The 20075-nt window shown below is 45.3% G+C and overlaps 1 protein-coding gene across 9 annotated transcripts in view; it reads right to left on the bottom strand.

The window, feature by feature from the left end:
* ZNF236 (zinc finger protein 236) overlaps positions 1 to 19834 on the bottom strand; it is a 146931-nt gene extending 127097 nt beyond the window's left edge. For 4 of the 9 annotated variants that reach the window (XM_019490546.2, XM_059724290.1, XM_019490547.2 and 1 more), the window contains exons 1-3: positions 19274 to 19834; positions 3474 to 3616; positions 221 to 385 (exon numbers count right to left, since the gene is read on the bottom strand). In XM_019490546.2, coding sequence (XP_019346091.1) covers positions 221 to 385; positions 3474 to 3616; positions 19274 to 19334 — 369 coding nt within the window. In that variant the 5' untranslated portion in view covers positions 19335 to 19834. The other 5 variants (XM_059724287.1, XM_019490550.2, XM_019490551.2 and 2 more) reach the window with 5 other exon arrangements.
* Positions 19835 to 20075: the final 241 nt, after the last annotated feature.

Below are 20075 nucleotides of genomic sequence, written 5' to 3'. Positions count from 1 at the left end.
TATGCAGAGTCACTTGCTTCAGAAGAACAGGATTGGATCAATTAGTTTAGATCATGCACCTCCATTTTTAGCCATCATTATTAGACTGCTTGTATTCTCTAGTATAAACTGTAGCTCTCTGCCTCATTTATTTCCCCCTTCCACCAAAGCACAGCTCTATTGTAGTAGTCATGGTACACTCATTCTTGCAAAAATTAAAAAATAAAATAAAAATAGTTACCTCTTCTTTCTCATGTAGCATAATATGAGCTTTGAGACTAGCCACTCTGGAGAATTTTTTGTTGCACACAGGACATGTAGGATCTTCCCCATTGTGAGTACATTTGTGAAGTGTTAGGTTGAACTCCACATTAAATGACATTGGACACTGGTCACACCGATGAGGCTGGTTGTGGGAACAATCAAGATAAAGACATCAAACCTACCCTTTTTACAGTAACTAAGTATATGCACTAAAAGTATCTACACCATAATTAAAACAAAACAGACAATTCAAATACTCACATCCAATGATAATTAGTTCAACTAAATACCTTCTTTACTCCATGACCTAAAATCCTCAAAAGAAGGGGAGATGCAGGGGGGGAAGGCAGGACCTTGGTTTTTTTGTTTTGTTTTTCTTTTTACCAATTCAGTTGTTAGTTTGTTTTTAGGGAATGGAAAGAAAGAAGTGTGAAATGTCAGAAAAGATATAAAAGACTTTCTAAAGTTAATAACTCCCTTCCCAGCATCTACCAGTAATACAACTGGCCCTCTCTACATGTGCAGGTTAACACATAACTGGATCTAATGCAAGGGTTGGGCCAGATCTGGCCTGTGGACAGGTGGCTGCAAAGTCTAGCCCGCAGAGAGCCGGTGGCTCTAGCTGCTGTGAGGCGGGTGGGCACATCCTGGCCCTGTCCACAACTTACACCAGCTCCTGCCACACACCAGAATCAGAGCTGGGCAAGTGCTAGCCTCACCTGTGAATGCTGCTGGCAAGTTCCCACTGGGGACTGGGATGACTGCCAGGGACTGCAGCTGACACACCAATGCCAGTACCTGCTTGGTGCTGCTTCTGGCACTCATGGTGGGAACTGGTGTGAGGTGTGGATGGGTTTGGGGAGAGAAAAATGGTTTGGGTGTCCTGGTGGGGTTGGGCCTGGAAGTGGGGCTGGTGGTAGCAGTGAAGAGGAACCATAGGACAGCCCCAGTGCAAGCTCCAAGTGGCTGCAGCAAGAAGGGTCCTAGCAGCAGCGAAGGGAAGGCAGCCATGCCCACCACCAGGTCCCACATTTTCCTGGCACCTAGCAGCAGCTTCTGCCAAACCACCATTACCTTAATGCCCAGGCCACCATTGCCAAAGCTGGGCAGCAGCTCCAGCCCTTCTTTGGGGTGCAAGGGCAGCTTAGAGGCAGCACTGGTGGCGGCAGGGGCCCTGGCTGAGCTGCCCCTGCTGAAGCTGCTGCCCACCCATGCCCATACCAACTCCCTGCCCACCCACTTTCCCAAGGCCCTATCCCACATAGCTAAGCCCAAATAATTGCCTACCATTGATCTAATGTGTAATGCACACAATCTTGCATTACAGGAGACCTGATTGTGGGATCACTCATTATATCCCACTGTGCCTTATTGTCAGTACAGGGCTCATTATATCCAATCCTGGGCTCTCCCTGAATGGCAAGAAGGCAGCTCTCACAACTGGAAGGCCCCTTTGCTCATGGGTTCTCAGCCATGGGGACCACATGTAATCAGGACTGAGAGCCCTACACCTAATGGGGTCTTGGTCCCAGCTACATGTGTGGCACAGCTAGGACCAAGAGGTCTGTCAAACCAAGAGCCCTGTCAGGTGCGGGGCTCAGTCCCACCTAAGCATGGGACACAGCCAGAACCAAGAGCTCCATGCAGTCTCCCATACACAGGGGTGTGTAGAGCACCCTGCAGCTGGGACAGTGCTATGGCTTTTATAAGGCATGATAGTTAATTTGCATGTGTAGCCAGTCTAAATTTACTGTGCAATTAACAATTTAATTGTACAGTAGACATAATGCGTAGGGGGGTACAGAAAGAAGAATGAGATGTCAGAAAAGATATAAAGACTTGATAAAATTAAAAAGGATACTAAACTCCTTTTCCAGGTTCTACCAGCAATACAACCAAGAGAGCAGTAATCCCTTTAAGAAAATGACACCTCCTTTATTCCACGGTCAACTTTTTTGCTGTCCAAAGCGTACATGTATTCAGTTTGCATTCTTAAAAAAAAAAATTCATTCTTTTCATTTTGTTTAAAAACATTGTTCCTAATATTCCTCACTGCTATCAAACTAGCCTAAAATTTAACTGAGATTTGTTTCCACAAAGCCTTAATTGTCAACCTAATGTTCTTCCCACTTTCTACATTTGATTTACAAATCACAATTACATTATATTTCCATTTCACCCAGGATTCTCCTGTTTCCTTTAAATGAGGAGACAGAGCGAGAGAGAGAGCAAGCGAGAAAAGAAAAGCAAGCAAGCGTGCGCTGTCCCTTACTTAAAATAATTCTAATAGATCAGCTGGCAAAATCTGCCAATGAAGTAATAAAAACAACTGTATCTTTCTGTTGGCAGCACAAATTGGCAGTTCAAAATCTAGAATGTTTTAAAAAATTGTCTATCGGTTTTCCCAGTCTACATAAACACTTTAAAGAGTCAATGGATTTGAAGCAGTTAAAAACTGAGTAACTGGGAACAGATTCATAGCTAAATACCTTTCCCAATAAAGTTTTGTAAATACTTTGAGCTACACCTGCAATGAATGGTAAGTGATAAGTTTTGTACAGGCAGTCCTCAGACATACGACACAATTGGCTCCTGAAAACCACATCTTAAGTCGAAACGTTGCAACTCAGAACCAATTTTCTCATAAAAAACATTATAAATGGAGGCTTGGTTCCTGAATCAAGGCCCAATACCCTATTTTCACCAAAAATACCCCAGAATTTTTTACTCCATCAATTAAAAATGAGTAATGTAGCTACATTAATGTATTTATATTGTAAATAGCAGTCATATTGATTTGGAAGGACTTCTTTGAGGTGACTTTGCTGGACTTTTTGAAAGGCTCTTGGCTGGAGTCTTCTCAGCAGTCTTGGTTGCAGACTTTTCTGGAGTCTTGTCTACTTTCTTAAAGGAAAGTTTGGACAGATGTTCTCCAGGGAGACGAGTGATGCAGCGAATTTGTTCACTGGCGTGGCATCACATTGGATCAAGTGTTGTAAAGTCGAAACTGAGTTGAAACAGGGTGTCAATTTATAAACGTTGTAAGTGCGAAATGTTGTAACTCAAAACATTGCAAGTCAAGGACTGCCTGTACAACTCTCAAACACCTACAATACTTGCTTATCAGTGCCAATCCTGAGAACCTTTACACATTGCTTCCATCTCTATTATTATAATTCTGGATTTAACTTTTGATTTACTAAGTTTCTTTTGATTTATTGAATACAAACCTTGTCGTTTCGCTCATGATCCTTCATGTGGCGCTGGAACTGTGTTTCTTTTGGAAAAGACAGCAAACAGACCTCACACTTATGGAAGTTACGTACTTGGTAAGAATAATTAGTGTTCTCTGTATTCGGTGTCAGAACACCATCTACAAAATAAGCATTAAACATTTTTGGTCAAAAGTTATATTTTCAAATATTTAATTAGATTTGTTCAAAAAGCACTGAATACTTAAAAGTGAAGAAGATGGTGATCACTATATTCTACTTGAACTAGCATTGCAGGATCTCATGGATTGACAGGCTAATGACACAGAAATGAATAAGCATACCAGCCCTTTAATTCTCCTACCAATCTGTAGTCTTATAAACATATTCTTCCTGTTTTTTTAATTAAACAGCAACAGAGGACAGAGAATGACCCACAGAAACACAAGAAAGAAAAACAAAAAACAATGAAGTATTCAAACACTAAAAATTATAGTAAACATTTATTTTTAACAATACTAAATTTAAAATATTTGTTTTAGGTGATGTTTTAAGACAGCATAATTAGCATTTCTAAATGTACACCACTACAAACTTCGGGGGGGGGGGGTGTTAACTGCCAATTCAAGCACCTTTTCTCTCCCTAACTTAAGTCACTGCAAACCTCACTGTTTCACCAGTTACACTGATAGTTGTACAAAATACTGATTGTTCAATTTTGAGACATGCATAAAAATACAAATCAGATTCTGCTTGCATTTTATAGTCAAAGAAGAAATTAAGATTTTCTAAATCCACTTGAATTAAGACCTCCATCATCCAACTGTCTTGATGTGGGCACTCTCAAGCCCACATACATCACAAAACAATGTTTAAGGATCATTTCCCAGAATGGTCAGAGTTTTCTTGACCCTACCTTCCACCTAAAAGAGTCTTTAAAATCATTTTCAGCCTCTTATCCTCCCAGCTCTTATTTAAATAAATATTAAAAATTTGGACAAATTCACATAAATAGAAAAGTTCTCTTTGGCTTTAAAATTTTCATAGGATGTTTTTAAAAGTATGCAAGAGACAGGATTTGTTTGGTAATATCTTTTTACTGGACCAACTATGGAGTTGGGAAAGATGTTAGACAAGCTTTGGGCCAAAAACACATTTCTCAAAACTATCTAGGTTGCCCAATAAAAAGGCTGTTACTAAATGTATGTTTCTCACATATTTCTTGGATCATCAGGGATACCACAACACAACTTACAGAAGTCTCTTAGTTATCTTTTAAAACTGTATTAATAAAACTGAAAATTCAACTGACCCACAGTGACTGCACGTATCTTCCTCTAAACTAAACTTTTTCGATACAAGAAACAGAACACAAGTTTAAGAGTTAAGATGGAAGACTCAGGACACTGACAGACATGCAGCTCCCCACTGTAACTCATGGCACATCACAGAAAGTGCCATGACTTACAGTGACTCCTCCCAACCCAGACATTCCCTATTTGGTCAGGAGGGGGAGGGAACAAAAAAGAAGGGGGAAAAAAAAAAAGAGAGCTACATCTAGGAGCCAATCCAGCAGAACCTCTCTCTCCTAGCCACTCCCCCTGCCCCCAGCTCCAGTGCCTTCTTCAAGTTGGGAGGGGGGAAACCTTAGGGGAAGCTTCAGGACCTCCAGGGGGGTCTCCAATCCACCTATCCCTCCCCCAAGCACAGGCTGGGAAAACCCCAGAATGGAGCTCCTTCCATTGCCTTCTCCCCACCCCAGGCTTGAAGTCAGCACTGGGGGCAGGGCTCAGCTGATACAGCCCAGCCCTGCCTGCATGCAAGGACGCACAGAAGTTAATGAAGGTGCTCCCCTTTGGAGAGCCTTCATCTGAACCCTCATTAAGTGAGGGTTAATTTGTCATGCAAATCAGGGGCTTTTAAAGTGCTCTGCAGCTATGCACTTCTGTCAGGACACAGCTGCAGAATGCTTTCAGAGGGCCAAAAACACAACAAATATCACTTGTTAGCACCCTCAGTGATTTCCATTTCATATGCAAGAAAGCCACAAAAGCCACCAAGATAAAAGACAGGCAGCTCTTTAGGGAGTTTAGATGTCTGGGCTTTGCTGGTGGTGGTTGTACTTTTTGGTTTGTTTTTCTCTCCACTTTCAAAAGAGTCAGAACTCCCTGTGACTAAAAAATGAACTAAGTAAAATGCTATTTCCTATTTCTAATCAAAACAATCCTCAAAGCTAGTAACATGAATTCCAACTACTACAAAAATATAATTCCTACCCCCATCCACTCTCCTTCTGCCATCCCCAACAAAAGGGCTCCACAACTCCAAAAAGGTTGCTCATGGTAACACCTCTAGGACAGAATTTTTCAGTAGCAAATCTCTAACTAGGAACACAATCCCATCAAGAAATCAGAATAAACTTAGATATAAACCTCTCCAAAGGAAGGTGAGACTCCATCTCTATTTGCTTAGCCATGTTCTCAGAACACTACAGCTTGCATTCATGAAGGTCTTTAACTAGCTGGCCCCAGAAGTCTCTTCCAAGCCTATGATTCTAATAGGACCAATGAAATATACAATTCTTACTAATTTCTGCTTCACATAAATATAACGAAGAGAAAAATAATAGGTAAAAGATGTCTACCCTTCATAAACTTAAATCTAATGGACATACGCATTACTAATTCTTATCTAGCTGGACATTCACTGTAGCTTACAAATACCATCAGTAACAACAGCTTTTTTCCATTGCTGAAGTAGTCACAACTCTTAAAAAGCCTAACATAGCACATCTCAGATTACAAGGGATATTTATTCAACTGTACTTGGGGTAGCACACTTGTTCATTATACACCACTTGAGTAAGACCAGTTACCAGTACATCAATCTTTACTAGTAAGATACAGGAATGAGAAAGGGGAAGCAAAAACTTCCTACTACTTGCAACAGCTGGATCACTTGGATAGTTAGGAACATGGGACTGGCAGGGACTTAAAACAAAGAATTTTCCTCTCTCCAGAGAAAAGGAAGCAAGTCATTGTCAGTACAAGTGAAAAACAAAGTAAAAGCTGACTACTGAAAAGTGATCTAATTAATTCAAACAGGGTCCATCCTCTATGAACTAAAGCTGCCCCAATCATCAAGCATTCATTTGGCAGATAAAAAGACACCAAAATACTAAACTAATTCTCCAAACAGCTGAGCTAGTCAATACATAGGAGTTAAGAGATAATCAAGTGGTAGGAATATGCTAGGCTTCTAATTTAACCATACAGAGAAATGATAGCAGAGTAGGATAAGCTGTGCCAAGTTTTATTTTGAATACAATGGTGTTTTTTAAGCATTTTCCATCAAGATCTATATAGCATGTATTTGTTAGCAATTAGTTACCTGCTTCCAAAATTCACCAAAGCTTCAAAGTGATATTACAATCAAATACACAAAAATGAAGAAGTCACAGTCACCTTAATCCTGATATTTATTTAATAAGAAGGCAGAATGGGATGGCTGCAGTTTGAGGTAGACAGTTGAGGTAGGAATAGCCATGGGAAAATAAGTAGCCAGAGGAAACCAAAAATAAAAGCTACAATGCTGCAAGGTAGGTGCAGCTGCAAGACAGTGGGACAGAGCTCCAGACAAGTAGAAAAGCAAACTTCAGTAGATGAAGGCAGCCTGCTCATTAAGCTGAGGGAAGCCACCTGAAGCTGGTCAGGGGATCACCTGACCAGAAGAGATAGAGCCCTGGGAGATATAAATTCAGCTCCTGAGCCAAAGCAGGTAGGCTGTGCTTAGGGAAAAAGCTACTAGTACAGACAAGGCTGAGAGACTATGATTATGGTGAGTAGGCTCAAGAGAACCAGAGCTGGGGAAAGTACAACTTAACACAGGGGGTGGGCAATCACTTTGGCTTGTGGGCCATTTAATGAGTTTTAATAAACTGTTGAGGGCTGTACACAGAATCTTTCTAAAATGTATAATTTTAGTAAGTTAAAAGACTTTAAAAAATCATGTACTAAAAACCAAATATCTTTTTTAAACTTTATTTTAAAAATATTTTTGTCCTCATTTATGTTTCTGAATAGCATATGTAGAGGTGATTGCATAATAGCTCAAAATAAAAGATTACTCTTGTATATTGTGTGGGAAAGGGGATGTCTGGGGAGATGAGGGGGGTGTGAAGAGCTGCCCATACTAGGTCTTGGGAGCCAGCTGGGGTGGGGGGAGGTAGGGGCAGGGGGCACAGATAACAGAGCTTGCCTGGGTGATAGACTGCACCAGCACTGTGTCCCCTATCTGACCCACAGCACTACACACCATGCCAAACCCCAGCTGTTCCCACCCAAGTTAGCCAGTGCCGCACTCCTGGCCATACCAGTCTTGTGCTGGGCAGCCCCTGCTCCTGCCTTGGCAAACAGGGCTCTGGCTCTCAGCAGCCTTCTAGCTGCTCACTGCATCAGATGTGCACAGTAGGTAGAAGGTGGCCAATAGCTGGAGCTCTGTGTGCTGGGGCAGGAGCTGCCTGGCTGTAGCTCCCCCCCCCCCCCCAGCAAAACAGTGCAAAAGGACGAGTTACTGCTGAAGGTAGGGGGAGCCAAGCAGAACTCCAGGAAGCTGTGGATGCTGGCTGGGGCTGAAGCAGTATTGCTGGTGGGTTCAGGGAAGCATAGCCCAGGGCAGGACCGCAGTGGCAGCTGTGGACTGAATACAATCAATTGGTGGGCTAGATCTGGCCCAGGGGCTATATTTTACCCACCCCTGGCCTAATAGAACAGGAACCTGGAGATAGCAAAAAGTGATGGGATTACTGTAGACTGGTGAAGACTGGCTTGGGGCTGTAGGGATGGACAGGATGCTATGTGACCAGATACCTGGAGACACTCTGGGTTTCAAGCTCTGCAGTAAGCAAGGTCATGACTGGGCTCAGGCTGAGGGCCAAGGCCCAAACAAAAAGGGATGAGGGCGCAAGGGGCCAGAGGTACTAACTGATTGTGATGGACAACTAAGAGATTCACAAGTGTGAATATGGGGGAGGCTGGAGGCCATAACTAACACCCTTAAGGCAATTTAGTGCCTTTAAGGCACAGTAAGGCCATAAGTGATGCCAGCAAGGTATAGAAGTGGGTAACAAAGTAAGGGTCCAGAGAGGGACAGGGCTAAGAATCTGGCTAGGTCAATTTAAAGCCAATCAAATTTATCTCGGGATTCAGGTGTAGCATCCCAATACATCAAGCCACAGCTGGTGAAGTAACAGGGAGAATACACTAAGGAGGTGGATTGGCCACCAAGGAGTAACATAACTTTCCTTGGGACCAGACTTGCAACAGATGCATATGTTCCTACTGCTAAAAGCCGAAAGTTTCAATACTATGTCAATGATAATTATACCTTGTAAATCAATAGAATCTGAGGTGCACATGGAAATTTCTTTATAAAGGGATAAAGAAGTTTAAGGTATTATGAGAGAGAGAGAGAGTCTCAGAGCAGGCCCCAGAAAGCTTTGGGTAGGTAGAAAAGCATACTTGTTGCTGAGGCCATGTCGAAGACAAGCCTCCCTGACTAAAGGTGGATCACTTTTTCCCTACAAAAAAAGGGAACAGGAAGCTTGTTTTGAATTTTTTAAATCATCAAGAACTTTTTTTACTATACTCCTTCAGAGTAAAAACAATGCATTTTGGAGGTCTCTGCAAACATGAACTGTGTCTACCTTTTTGCTCACATCTACATATCTCCTAGAATGTTGAACTGCAAACCAGATCATTAACACCTTCAGGAACATCCTGGAATAGGATGAATTCAAACAACAAGGGGAATCTGAAGAATCATGACTAAGCCTTGGGGACAAATAAATAAGTTTGTTGAGTTGCAGCTTTCAGGAACAGGAAAAGGTACTAGACCTTTCTACTGCAGTATATGCTCCCAAATGTAACTAAAGATCCCAAGACTAAAGCATAGCATTTACGCTTGGTTCAGGAGTTTAAACCAAGGGATTCAGGAGCCTGATCACTTCAATTTTAACAGTGTGCCTACATAAAAGCTGGCAAATAGAGTGCTGTATAAGAGGGGGTGAAAACTAATCCCAGTAAATTTTATCCTTTAAAATACACAGATAATGTGACAGTGATTCATCATGATTTTTCTAGTCTATTGTCAAAGCTTTGGACAGCTTTTCCCAACACTTGTATAAGTGATTAAAAATGGTGCCACATCCACTGCAATTTGAAGGAATAGTTTACTGCCTCCTTGTTTATAGTTGCATTTAGTATAAGGGATTAATTTAAGAGAATTTGAGTTTAAAAAAAAAAAAAAAAATTGTGAGAGATCTCTCACCAGGGCTGCTGTTCCAGCTTTTACTTTATAGAAGGGCAAAGAGATACCAGAGAGTGCGTCTATTCCTACATTGTTTTCATCTTCTGTTGTCTTGTTCTCTCAATCACTTCTGAGCTGCTTCCTCCTTTCCCTACTATGATTTTCACATAAAATGAGGTATAGAATTGAAAGCATCCAAATGTTTTATTTCCATTCATTATGAAGCCCATTATCAATATAATATGACAATAAATCCCATTCATACCAGCCTGTTAGGAATAAGAACATTTATGATTTAAGTCTTAAAATAGTCTGTGAAGAGTACACACTCTTTTTTTTTTTTTTTTTTTAAATAATACTTCTATGAATGCTTGAAGTTGCATGTAGAAAAAAATTATGCAGTCCACTTTGGGACTATTTTTGCTTGAAAACAGCTGCTGAATGTAAACAGCCAGTCCACATTTGATGCTAAATTAGCATAATTATTTCATAAGTTTAGAGAAGATCCATATGTATGATAGCTGAGCACACTCTACACCAGACAACCTTTTGCAGCTAAATGTCCAAATGACCCACCTGGGTCAGAGGCAGGCCCCTACCAGCACTTCTCCCCATAGCAGCACAGGGAGAGTAGAGTGCCTGCTGCCAAAATACCACCTTCATGAGCCAGGTCCAATGGTCCTATGGATCCCATGAAGCTGACCCTCTTAACCTTTATACTTGTACATAGTATCTTTGCACCTGGGCATTTTAAAAGAAAGGACACTTGGTTCAGTCACCAGAAAGCTAGGCAACAGCAGCTAACCTCAGTCTGAGTAGAGGGAGAATGGGAAGGAAAAGAGACCTAGAAGTCTTCAATCTTCTAAAAGATACTTTGTAATCAGCATTCTGGGACACAGTTTGTGGCTAGGATTTGTCTTCCACCTGTCAGAAACTACTGACCATTATCACCACTCCACCAAAATAAAGTATACAGGAAGGGGAGGACTACTTAAGAATCGCTATGTTTTACTTTTAGCCAACCAGAGGAGCGCCTCATCTGCAAAACATGATTAGCTATTACGATAAGCATTTCTCTTTGTTAACCATTCCTCTTCCTTCACCTCCCAAACAAACAAGCCTAGGAAATTCACTAAGAGAAAGCTTAATTCATTTTGGAGTTTAATTTAAAACTGAGTTGAAGAGTGCCTGATAGCACTGTCTTCCTTTCCAGAATACTGAATTATGAACTGATAGCCCAAAATTTCTGAAAATAAGGATACGATAGTAGTACCCTGTCCTTTTTGAGTAATGACCCAATTCAGACACCACACACAAACACATTTTCCAGAACACTCAGGGAGTAGGCCATAGAACTAGGCACCTACCTAAATCATGGTTGAAGTTCATGGTGCAGTGGCACCTTTAATCTTATTCTTTTTGCCGTGCTCCTCTCCCACCCAAATGGCCAAGAGGCAAAAACCACAACATTAATTGCCTCTCAGCCACTTGGTGGCTAGGGGAAGGGCACAGCAAAACCAGCAATATTAGACACTGCTGCTGCACCACAAACTTCTACCATGATTTAGGTAGGTCCTGACACGAGTCCTGTTCAAGAGCCCAATGCCTTTTCTTTGCCAAGGCTAATTTTACATTTAGGTGACCTATTTTGAACAGAAACCAGCTACCTCTACTCTACATTCAAGTACTGAAACTAGTCCACAACCCCAATGCCATCTTGATTTTACAATACCTTCACCTTTACATGCAGGTGGGTCTTTAAGGTTACACTTCCACATGCCAATAAGTCAGGGGTGTCAGACTCAAAGAAAGGAGGCATAGGGCCAGGCCATGAGCCAAAATGGACCCACAGACTGGTCCTGTGCATGTCCTGGAGTAGTCAGAGTGGGTGCCACAGGCAGTGCAGTTCTACTGCAGCCACTCCAAGGCTGTACTGCAGCCTGGGAATCGCTGGCCAAAGCCGCCCCATCCTGACCACTTCAATCACCTCCTCCATGTGTGATAAAGACAAAACAGCTGGTGGCGACTCAGATGGCTGCTCACACCATCCCTGCTCTTGCCCCTGGGGCCCCAGAGGGGCTCATGGGTTGGGTGGAAGTCCTTCCTACCTCCCACAGGGCCAGGGGCAAAGTGCCCAGACAGGGGAACAGGAGCTGAATGAACACAAGCAACTACTAGCATGCAGCACTACCTTCCCTGCAACTGCCCCATGCTTCAAACACATGGTGCAATGACCCAAGGGGATTGTGGGGCACCTCAGCTGCTCTCCTTCTCAGGTTTCCTCTGTAGACACACCATGCCACATCCCATCTGCAAGGGAGGGCTCCTTATAGGCTCTGTTGTATGGCCCGGTGCCCCACCCAACCCACTTTCCTTTCCCCCAGAGCTCACTCCAGCTCAATGGAGAAACTGCTGCATACGACATGACCCAGTGGCATGCAGCAGTTTTGAGGCCATGCTGAGGCATTGCTTTCCTGCTGATCGGGAGCAAACCACAAACAGGGCCCCTCCACCATCAGCAGTGAGGGGGGTTCACAGGGGAACCTGCAAGATTAAAGGACCAGCAGCGCAACCGGAGTGGCATCCGGGAACAACAGGCAGGCTGGACCAGGGAAACTCCCATATCTTGGGGTGGTGACAGTGTGGGGCCAAGGCCTGGTGCAGAGCAACGATCTACTGCCCACGTGGCCCTGTGATGGGCACAGATGTGCAGGGATCAGATCGCGGATCTGCCCCGTCCCTGCGCTGTCACTGCCCCACAGTCCTGGGGTCCCCTTGGAGACCAGCCAGGAGCTGCACAGACAGGGCACATAGGCAGGAAGATGGGATGGGGCCATAGGCAGGTGGACAGTTGCATCTGGGGCCAGGGCTCAGGGTAGAGCCGCAATCTGCTTCCGGTGCACTCCTGCTTATGGAACCCGCATCCATCGCTTGGCCGTGTGGGCAGCAGATTGTGGCTCTGCTTCAGGCCTTGCCCTCACGCTGTCACCACCCCATGACCCTCTCCCACGATCCCATCCCCTTCCCAAAACCTGCAACTCCATTCCATATATGGAGTTTTGGTGAGCTGCTGTGCATGGAAGGGCAGGGGAAGTGCTGACCCGACCTGTGACAGCTCAGCAACATTTCCTATGTAGCCCACAAGCCCAAATAATTGCCCACCCCTCTCTTGAGAGGCTGGGGACCATATACCACATGGGGCCACAATACCAAGGCCATGGCCCTCCCTCACTTCCCTGGCTACAAGCTCCCCACCACACTGTGGGTGGGCAACTCCCCCACCTCAACTGTCGTACCATGTACATGGGGACCAGAACTGCAGGCTGCATGGGTCCACCCTGTAGTGCCCTGCCCCTGGTGAGAAAAGGGAGGGGAGCCCAGAGATTCTGGAGCAATGAGGGAAGTAGTGACCAGGAAGAGCCCAGGGGAACAGATTAACCCTTCATGTGCCTCATATGGCCCACAGCCTAGCAGCTGGACAGTCCTAGACTAAAATCACCCCTGGAGGTCCCTTCCAACTCTACTTCTCTATAACTTTGTGATTCATTCTTCAATAATAGCCACACTGTGAACACAGCCTGAGTAGATGCTGATAATTCCCAGTAACTACTGACAGTTCCAGGGTGGAAAAGTTAAAAATGCACAGAAAGGTTTGATTTTTGCTGAATCAATGTTCTGGATGGGCAGAACATGGGCAACCTAACCTAACTGTAATAAAGCTGCTAGTCTCTTCACTTTCTAATTTAAGCATTTGCAAACATATCTTTTCAAGATAAACTAATAAAAGGCACTTTTCCCAGTTTCAAAATAGCTTCAATATCTCTTCTGCCGTTAGCTTGTAGTTAGCAGCAAAATGAAACAAATAAGACTGGTCAGTTTCTCTTCTTTTAATTAGGGGTGCACCAATAAAGATTTTCTTGGCTTATACTGATAGCCAATTATTCACCATCAGTCAATACCACTCCGATAACTAATTTACAGAAATACAGCAAGGCAGCATGGAGAGCAGCTCCCTGCAGGTATGTCTGTGGAGGCAAAGGCGCATGGGAGGGGCAGATCAAGGCCCCAACTGTGAGGGAGGGAGTGGGGCGGGGGGTACTGCCCAGTGATGGCAGTGAATGGGACCCTGGGGCTGGGGCAGGGAGAGGGACAGAGCTGCAGGCAGCTTGTCTGGAGGGGGGGGGGGGGTGTCAGTTTCCTGTTGCTTAAAAATGGCAGCAGCAGTGCTTGAACAAAAGCTTGTCAAATAAGCTTTAGTTCAAGCACTGCCTCTGCCATTTTTAAGCATAGAAATGGAGCAGAGCCAAGTGGGGCAAGGGTGAAGATGGGCTGCCTACTGTGGGCTCAGGGCTCTCCACCCTGCTGTCTTTGTGCAGGGGTCAGACACTGGCTGCATATCCTCTGCCCAGGCGGCAGCAGGAGGTGCAACTCACTGTCCCTACTGCTGCCGGGTGGGCAGGGGAAGCACATCCTGCACACAGCTGCCAGGGCAAAGGCAGCAGAGCAGAGAGCTGAATGTGCAGCCAAACTTGCACCTCCAAGGTTGCACACATCCATGTGCACATGTGCAGTTGCATGCATGCACATGGCATCCAGAGGGGCCCTGGCCAGAAGATGTATTATATTTATTGGTGACATTATTAGCTACACTGGCCAAAAAAAGCTGATGTTAATTTTCCCCTTATCAATGCCGATCTGATATGACACCGATATATTGGTGAACCTCTACTTTTAATTGCTTTCTAAATATTCAGAATCATGTCAAATTTACACTGCCGGTTAAGAGGTACAAGCAACAGATGAGATTATGTATCTAGAAGGAAAAAGCCAGGGAAAAAATAGGTTTGGAGTGGAACAAAATAATGAAGACCGCATTTTCTTTCCTTTGAACCAATTATGACACATAAAGACACAGTAAACCAACCCCCATCCACTAACAAGTTGGGCAGCCCTGATGTAGTTGAACCCCTATTGGAGGCAGACACAAATACCCACTTAAACAGGAGAAACTTCCAAGTTTGCATCAAGGAAAAATGTTAAACAAGCTCTCCCATTGCAGCAAAAATAACCATTTATATAGCCTCAACTTTACCAAATAACTATGATCAGAGCCCTGTGGAAAGTCTTCCTAATAATGCCTACGAATAAAATCCAGTAAACATTATCCTTTGTTCCCACTATGTAGCCCTAAGTGTCATTACACTCTCTTTCCTGGTCATGTCTAACTCTAGTTAGAACTACTAAGTATATTTTCAATTTCAGTCCAACAGTCACAGAGTTTATTTCTGAATTCCAGTCATTTTTTAATAAAAAACTCAAAGCATAACAGAAATCTTGATTTATAAAGCTACTCTTAATCCAAAATGTGTGGATGTCACTCAATATCAATGCAGGTTTCTTTTCTGACTTCATAAATATATGGCATTCCCATCCTTTCCAATCCAAGAGTGTTGTGCAGCTCAGGTTTCAGTGTTCATTGTATTTTAGCCTTTAAAATAGCATACTTTGTTCAAAGTAGGTTATTAAAACAGCAACTTTTTGGTTTTTTAATTTTAACCTAGGCAGTTTGCACCACTCAGTTCAAGTCAAATACATTACTTTGAAAAGATCAAGGGGTCTCAACAGATAAACTGCGATGGATTCTCTGCCACGTTCTGCTCCCTTTGCTCTACTGGTGAGAAGAAGCTGGTGAGAAGAATTACCCTCAAATCTTCTGCCACAATCCCTGCAAAAAGTGGAGCAAAAACAAACTGCTTTATTCCTTCCTATGGCACAGAGAGTAGTACACCAGATGTGGCTGGACTGCACTGCACTGGAAACCCAGTGGCTAAAACTAAGTACTGGAACTCAGGTATTCTTTCTTTACCCAAACCATGGTGGCTGTTGGGGTATCAGTGCCATATTCTCCGAGGTGCTTCTTTTAGTGTCAGCACAGCCAATCAAGCTTTTAGCCTGTTCTCCCTGGAGCTACCAGAGCCACGCCTTTCTCTGCAATGCAAGAGATGACTGACTAATGGGGCTATGCTGACCAGCTGTATCAGGGAAGGAACGTCAGTGGCTAACAGCATTCCAAGCCTGCTGGGGAAGTTGTGTCTGCTACCTCCGTCCCCAAACAAGATACATTCAAATATAGCAATTGGGAATTCAAGATATAGCCCCAGAAATACATTTTCAACGTAATCAAATACAAGATTTTCTTAAGTGGCTGTTAAGGACCAAAAGCTTAACATCATCATTTCAACACCGATTCAATTAAAACAACGTTGTATCCAACTTAAATAAAATTCAAGTCAATAAAAGCTGTACAGGTTTCCCTTGCTTCATGCAGGTTCTGTACGTGCGAATTCACTCTTATGTGATGACCATTTTTATATCAAAAAACCATTATATGCGAGGTAATTTCACTCATATGTGATCGGTGTGGTAGAAGCCTGCAGTTAGCTGCTTTGTGTGGTGCATTGTGGGAGTGATGCGCATCAAAATATAGTCTCCTGTGTGGATCTATGCTCTTCGCTCATTCTGTGACATACTTCTGTAGTTGCCATCATCCCCCTTATGGTTTATAAGCATCCTGCTAGCTTATCTCCTACTCTTCTCCCTGTGCTTGTCTGTATTCTCTGCTGTTGGTGAGTACCAAAATTGTTTTGTAGAAGTGGTAGAAATGGGTCTGGAGGTCAGTACAGTTGAGGTCTTGGAACATATCCCTGTTCGTTACATTGTAAAGTGGGTTCTCTTTATGCAAATTTGAGTTATGCACCATTTTCCAGGAACACATGTACAGCATAAAGTGAGGAAAACCTCAAAAGCATTTTTTTTGGTCAATTAATAATGCACCATTTTGTTTCTCCCACACAAAGGAGTGTTAATATCAACCCCCAGATGCAACCGAGTGGAGAATATGAATTATGTTCCACAAATATTATTATTTATTCTGATTCCAAGTGGAAATAAAATATATGGAAAATGAAGCCTAAGGGGACTGGTTCTATAGCAATCTAGCAGCAGCAGGGAGTTCTGAGACTATTCACTGTCCAAGAACCACTGGTTCCCTAGAGCCACAAATGTTGGGTTCATCTGCCTGGCAAGCAGCCTTGGACTCTACAGAGCAGCCAAAGAATATAAACCTAGTCTATAAGCCTATGCTGTTGGAGAGATTTGTGGGTGAGGTCACAGAAACCCACCTGGGTTCCATCATGCGCTATCATCAGGAAACATTTTGATTAAAATATGCTGAATTGGCAAAAAAGTATCAAAATTCTGAAAAAAGTTCCAATGACTTGCCCTTGCACTAACTACACAAGTGCACCAAGTATCTTTCCATTCACAATTATACCGCATGTCCTAATTTAAACTTTAAAAATATAAAGTTCCACTTTTGCAGTTTTTTAAATACTATACATTTAAGTTGTAGACTTCGGATTTTTAAGTAAAAGACACCCACCTAATGTTTCTTTCATGTAATAGTTATCAGCATATCCAACTGCACCTAGGTAATGGAATGGCCCAAGATCAATGCCCGAAACAGTCTCTGTACTACAATGCGGGATATACTAACAATGTTCAACCTACGGCCCCTGGAGCTATGTCATCCAGCCTGTAACACTGCCCATGGGTCCAGAAATTTGGCAACAGAGAAGCAGTGGCAGCGTTAACTGCTCCCAGAGCCACAGCAATTAATGCTGCCACCGCTCCCCCACCACCAAATATTCAGGCTCCAAGGGAACTCAATGGGCCTGATGACATGGCTGTGCGCACCAGGCCAGATCTGGAGTGCAGAATGCGATCTGATGCAAACGGCCAACCCTACACCATTCACCTGGCCCATGGGGCCACACAGGCTGAGCAACACTGCAGTATATTACTGCTTATATACTATGGCAGGGGTTCTCAAACTGTGGGTCACAACCCCCCAGGGGTTCATGAGCAATTTAAAAGGGGGCTTGGGGAACTGGCACGCAGCAGCAGCGTGGAGCGGTAGATGGTGGCGGCTGGTGTGTGCAAGCTCCCAGTCCCCTACCGCCGCCATCCAGCACTCGGGGTCGTGGCATCACAAAGTTCGAGAACCCCTGTACTATGGAAATGTCTTGTAGTAAGCTTGTAGCATACCTCCGATATCATACACATTTTTATTACTTGACGTTGCCCGCATTCTAAAAAGCCTGTGTATAACTTCAGGGAACAATAAATACAAACCAAATCCATTAACACCCTTAAAAAAAACAAAAACAACAAAAAAAATCACTGAAAAACAGTGATTACAGAGACTGAAGAAAGCTTAAATAAGCAGACCCTGTTATCAAGGGCACTTAAGTTATATGACTGACAGCTAACCTGTATTAAAATCAAAGCTGCCTGACTTAATTATTTGAATCAACTTTTAGTTTAAGACAACTGAACAGAGCTGTTCAGAAGAAAGTCTTTTAAATACATGCAAACTAAACATCTCCCCACGTACATCATGTGTTTCCTATACCCAGCATAGGAAAGGAAGGAAAGGGGGAAATCCTTTCACAGCACAATAACACTCAAGTAAGAAGGTCCCCAGGTTCACCTGCAAAGCAAACCAGACAGAGGCAGGGTTCACCTATGCACCCACACCTCACTGCAAAAATCAAGCTCCAGTCTGCAGCATTGAAACACGCCAAGAAAACCTCTCCCTCTTTTTGAGGAATTTTGTTTTGCCAGTGTCTGAAATCAAATCCCTTTCAAGGCAAATTAGAATCAATTTCAGGTGAGGTTCATTTGACACAGCTAGACTTTGGGGGTTTAAAATCACAGGTGTGTCCTCTCTTCCCACGCCCACCCCCCATGGCGGGGGGGGAGAGGGGGGAGGCCACGACAGTGATGAAAAGGCCACAGTACAGAAGTTGCTGCCAGAACATAGGATTTTCTTCCAAGTGGAATAAAACATTTTTAAAAAAGCCACCCCCACCAAGCTGATGAGGGCTAAAATGGAACAGGGAAAAAAACGCAGCAAGAAAAGCGAGGAGCCAGTGCCAATAACTGAAGAGGGGGCAGAAAAGCCCTTTAGATACGATTATCCCCAAAACTAAAACACGCAGCAGCCGTTGCAGCTGTTAATGCGCATTAAGGGGTTCCCCCCCTGTAACGGGAGGGAGGGGAGAGACCGGCCCTGGCCTTTATGGCCGCGTCGCCAACCCCCCCCCCCCGCGTTGGGGGAACCTCCTCCCGGCTTCCCAGGCCACTTCACAGCTGCCGCCCGGCCCGAGCCACAGCGGGGTACGGCGGGTTTGGTTGTGACACTGCGCTGAGCCCCGGGATCGGGATCCCTGCACAGGGCCACGTAGGGCCGGGTCGCGGCACACACAATAGAGCGGCCGCCCGCCCCCTCCCCCACCCCATATCCGGGGACTATATGCGGGGCCCGGCGGAGGTTTCTCACCTCCCCGCGGAGGAGGAAGAGAAGCGACACCCCCTCCCCGGACCTTTACCCACCCTCCTCCTCCTCCTCCGTGGGTGCGTCTCGCGCTCGGCCTCCCGCGCGGCTTTACCTGACTCGGCGCTGGCCTGGCTACTCTCCCTGCCGGGCTGGGGAGGCCGCCCCCTCGGCATGGCTGCCCCCTCCCCCACCGGCCCCCTCCCGCGCGCGCGCGCACACGCCTCCCCTCCCCCTCCCGCCCGCAACACGCACTCGGCAGCGGCGGCGGCGGAGGAGGAAGAGGCGGTTAGCAGGTGGCGGGGGGAGGGGCGAGGGGCACAGCACGAACCCGGCCCCCACGCGCGGGGAGCGCCGTTGGATGGGGGGGGCCGGGGGGGGCGCGAGCCAGGACAACGGCGCACGCGCGTGATAACACGGGAGGGGGGCAGGTGAGACACGCTAGGCCGGGGAACAGCGCATGCGCTCTAGCGACTGGGGGGGGGGGAGGGAGTTGCGGTGTCGAGGCAGTGGCGCATGCACCCTCAGCTGGAGAGGGAGGGGAAGTTGCTGACGCGCCCACGCGTCAGGCGCGCGAGAGAAGACAACGGCGGCTGAGCGCCGCGCCTCAGCCACATCCGGGTGCCGAGGGACTGCGGGCGGGGTGGCTTCTGCGCCTGCGCAGTGGAAGGCGAAGTGAAAGGGGCGCAGCGGCCGCTGGGGTCCTGCGCTCTTCGCGTTATAGCGAGGGGCGGGGCCGTTTTTCTGGGCGCTCCGCACTTGCCAATGGGGAACAGCGCGTGCCCGTCTACCCCTGCGCCGCGCGGCCGAGTGGTCTGGCCCAGGATGGGGACTCGCCTCGGCACTGAGAGCCTGCCTCGGTCCTCCTTGCTGCAGAGGGGTTCATGCTCGTCACTGCCCCAGTCTCCTCACCCCTG

Source organism: Alligator mississippiensis, chromosome 3 (genome assembly GCF_030867095.1).
Source record: "Alligator mississippiensis isolate rAllMis1 chromosome 3, rAllMis1, whole genome shotgun sequence".
Taxonomy (NCBI): domain Eukaryota; kingdom Metazoa; phylum Chordata; order Crocodylia; family Alligatoridae; genus Alligator; species Alligator mississippiensis.
This window is presented reverse-complemented; position numbering and strand designations above follow the sequence as displayed.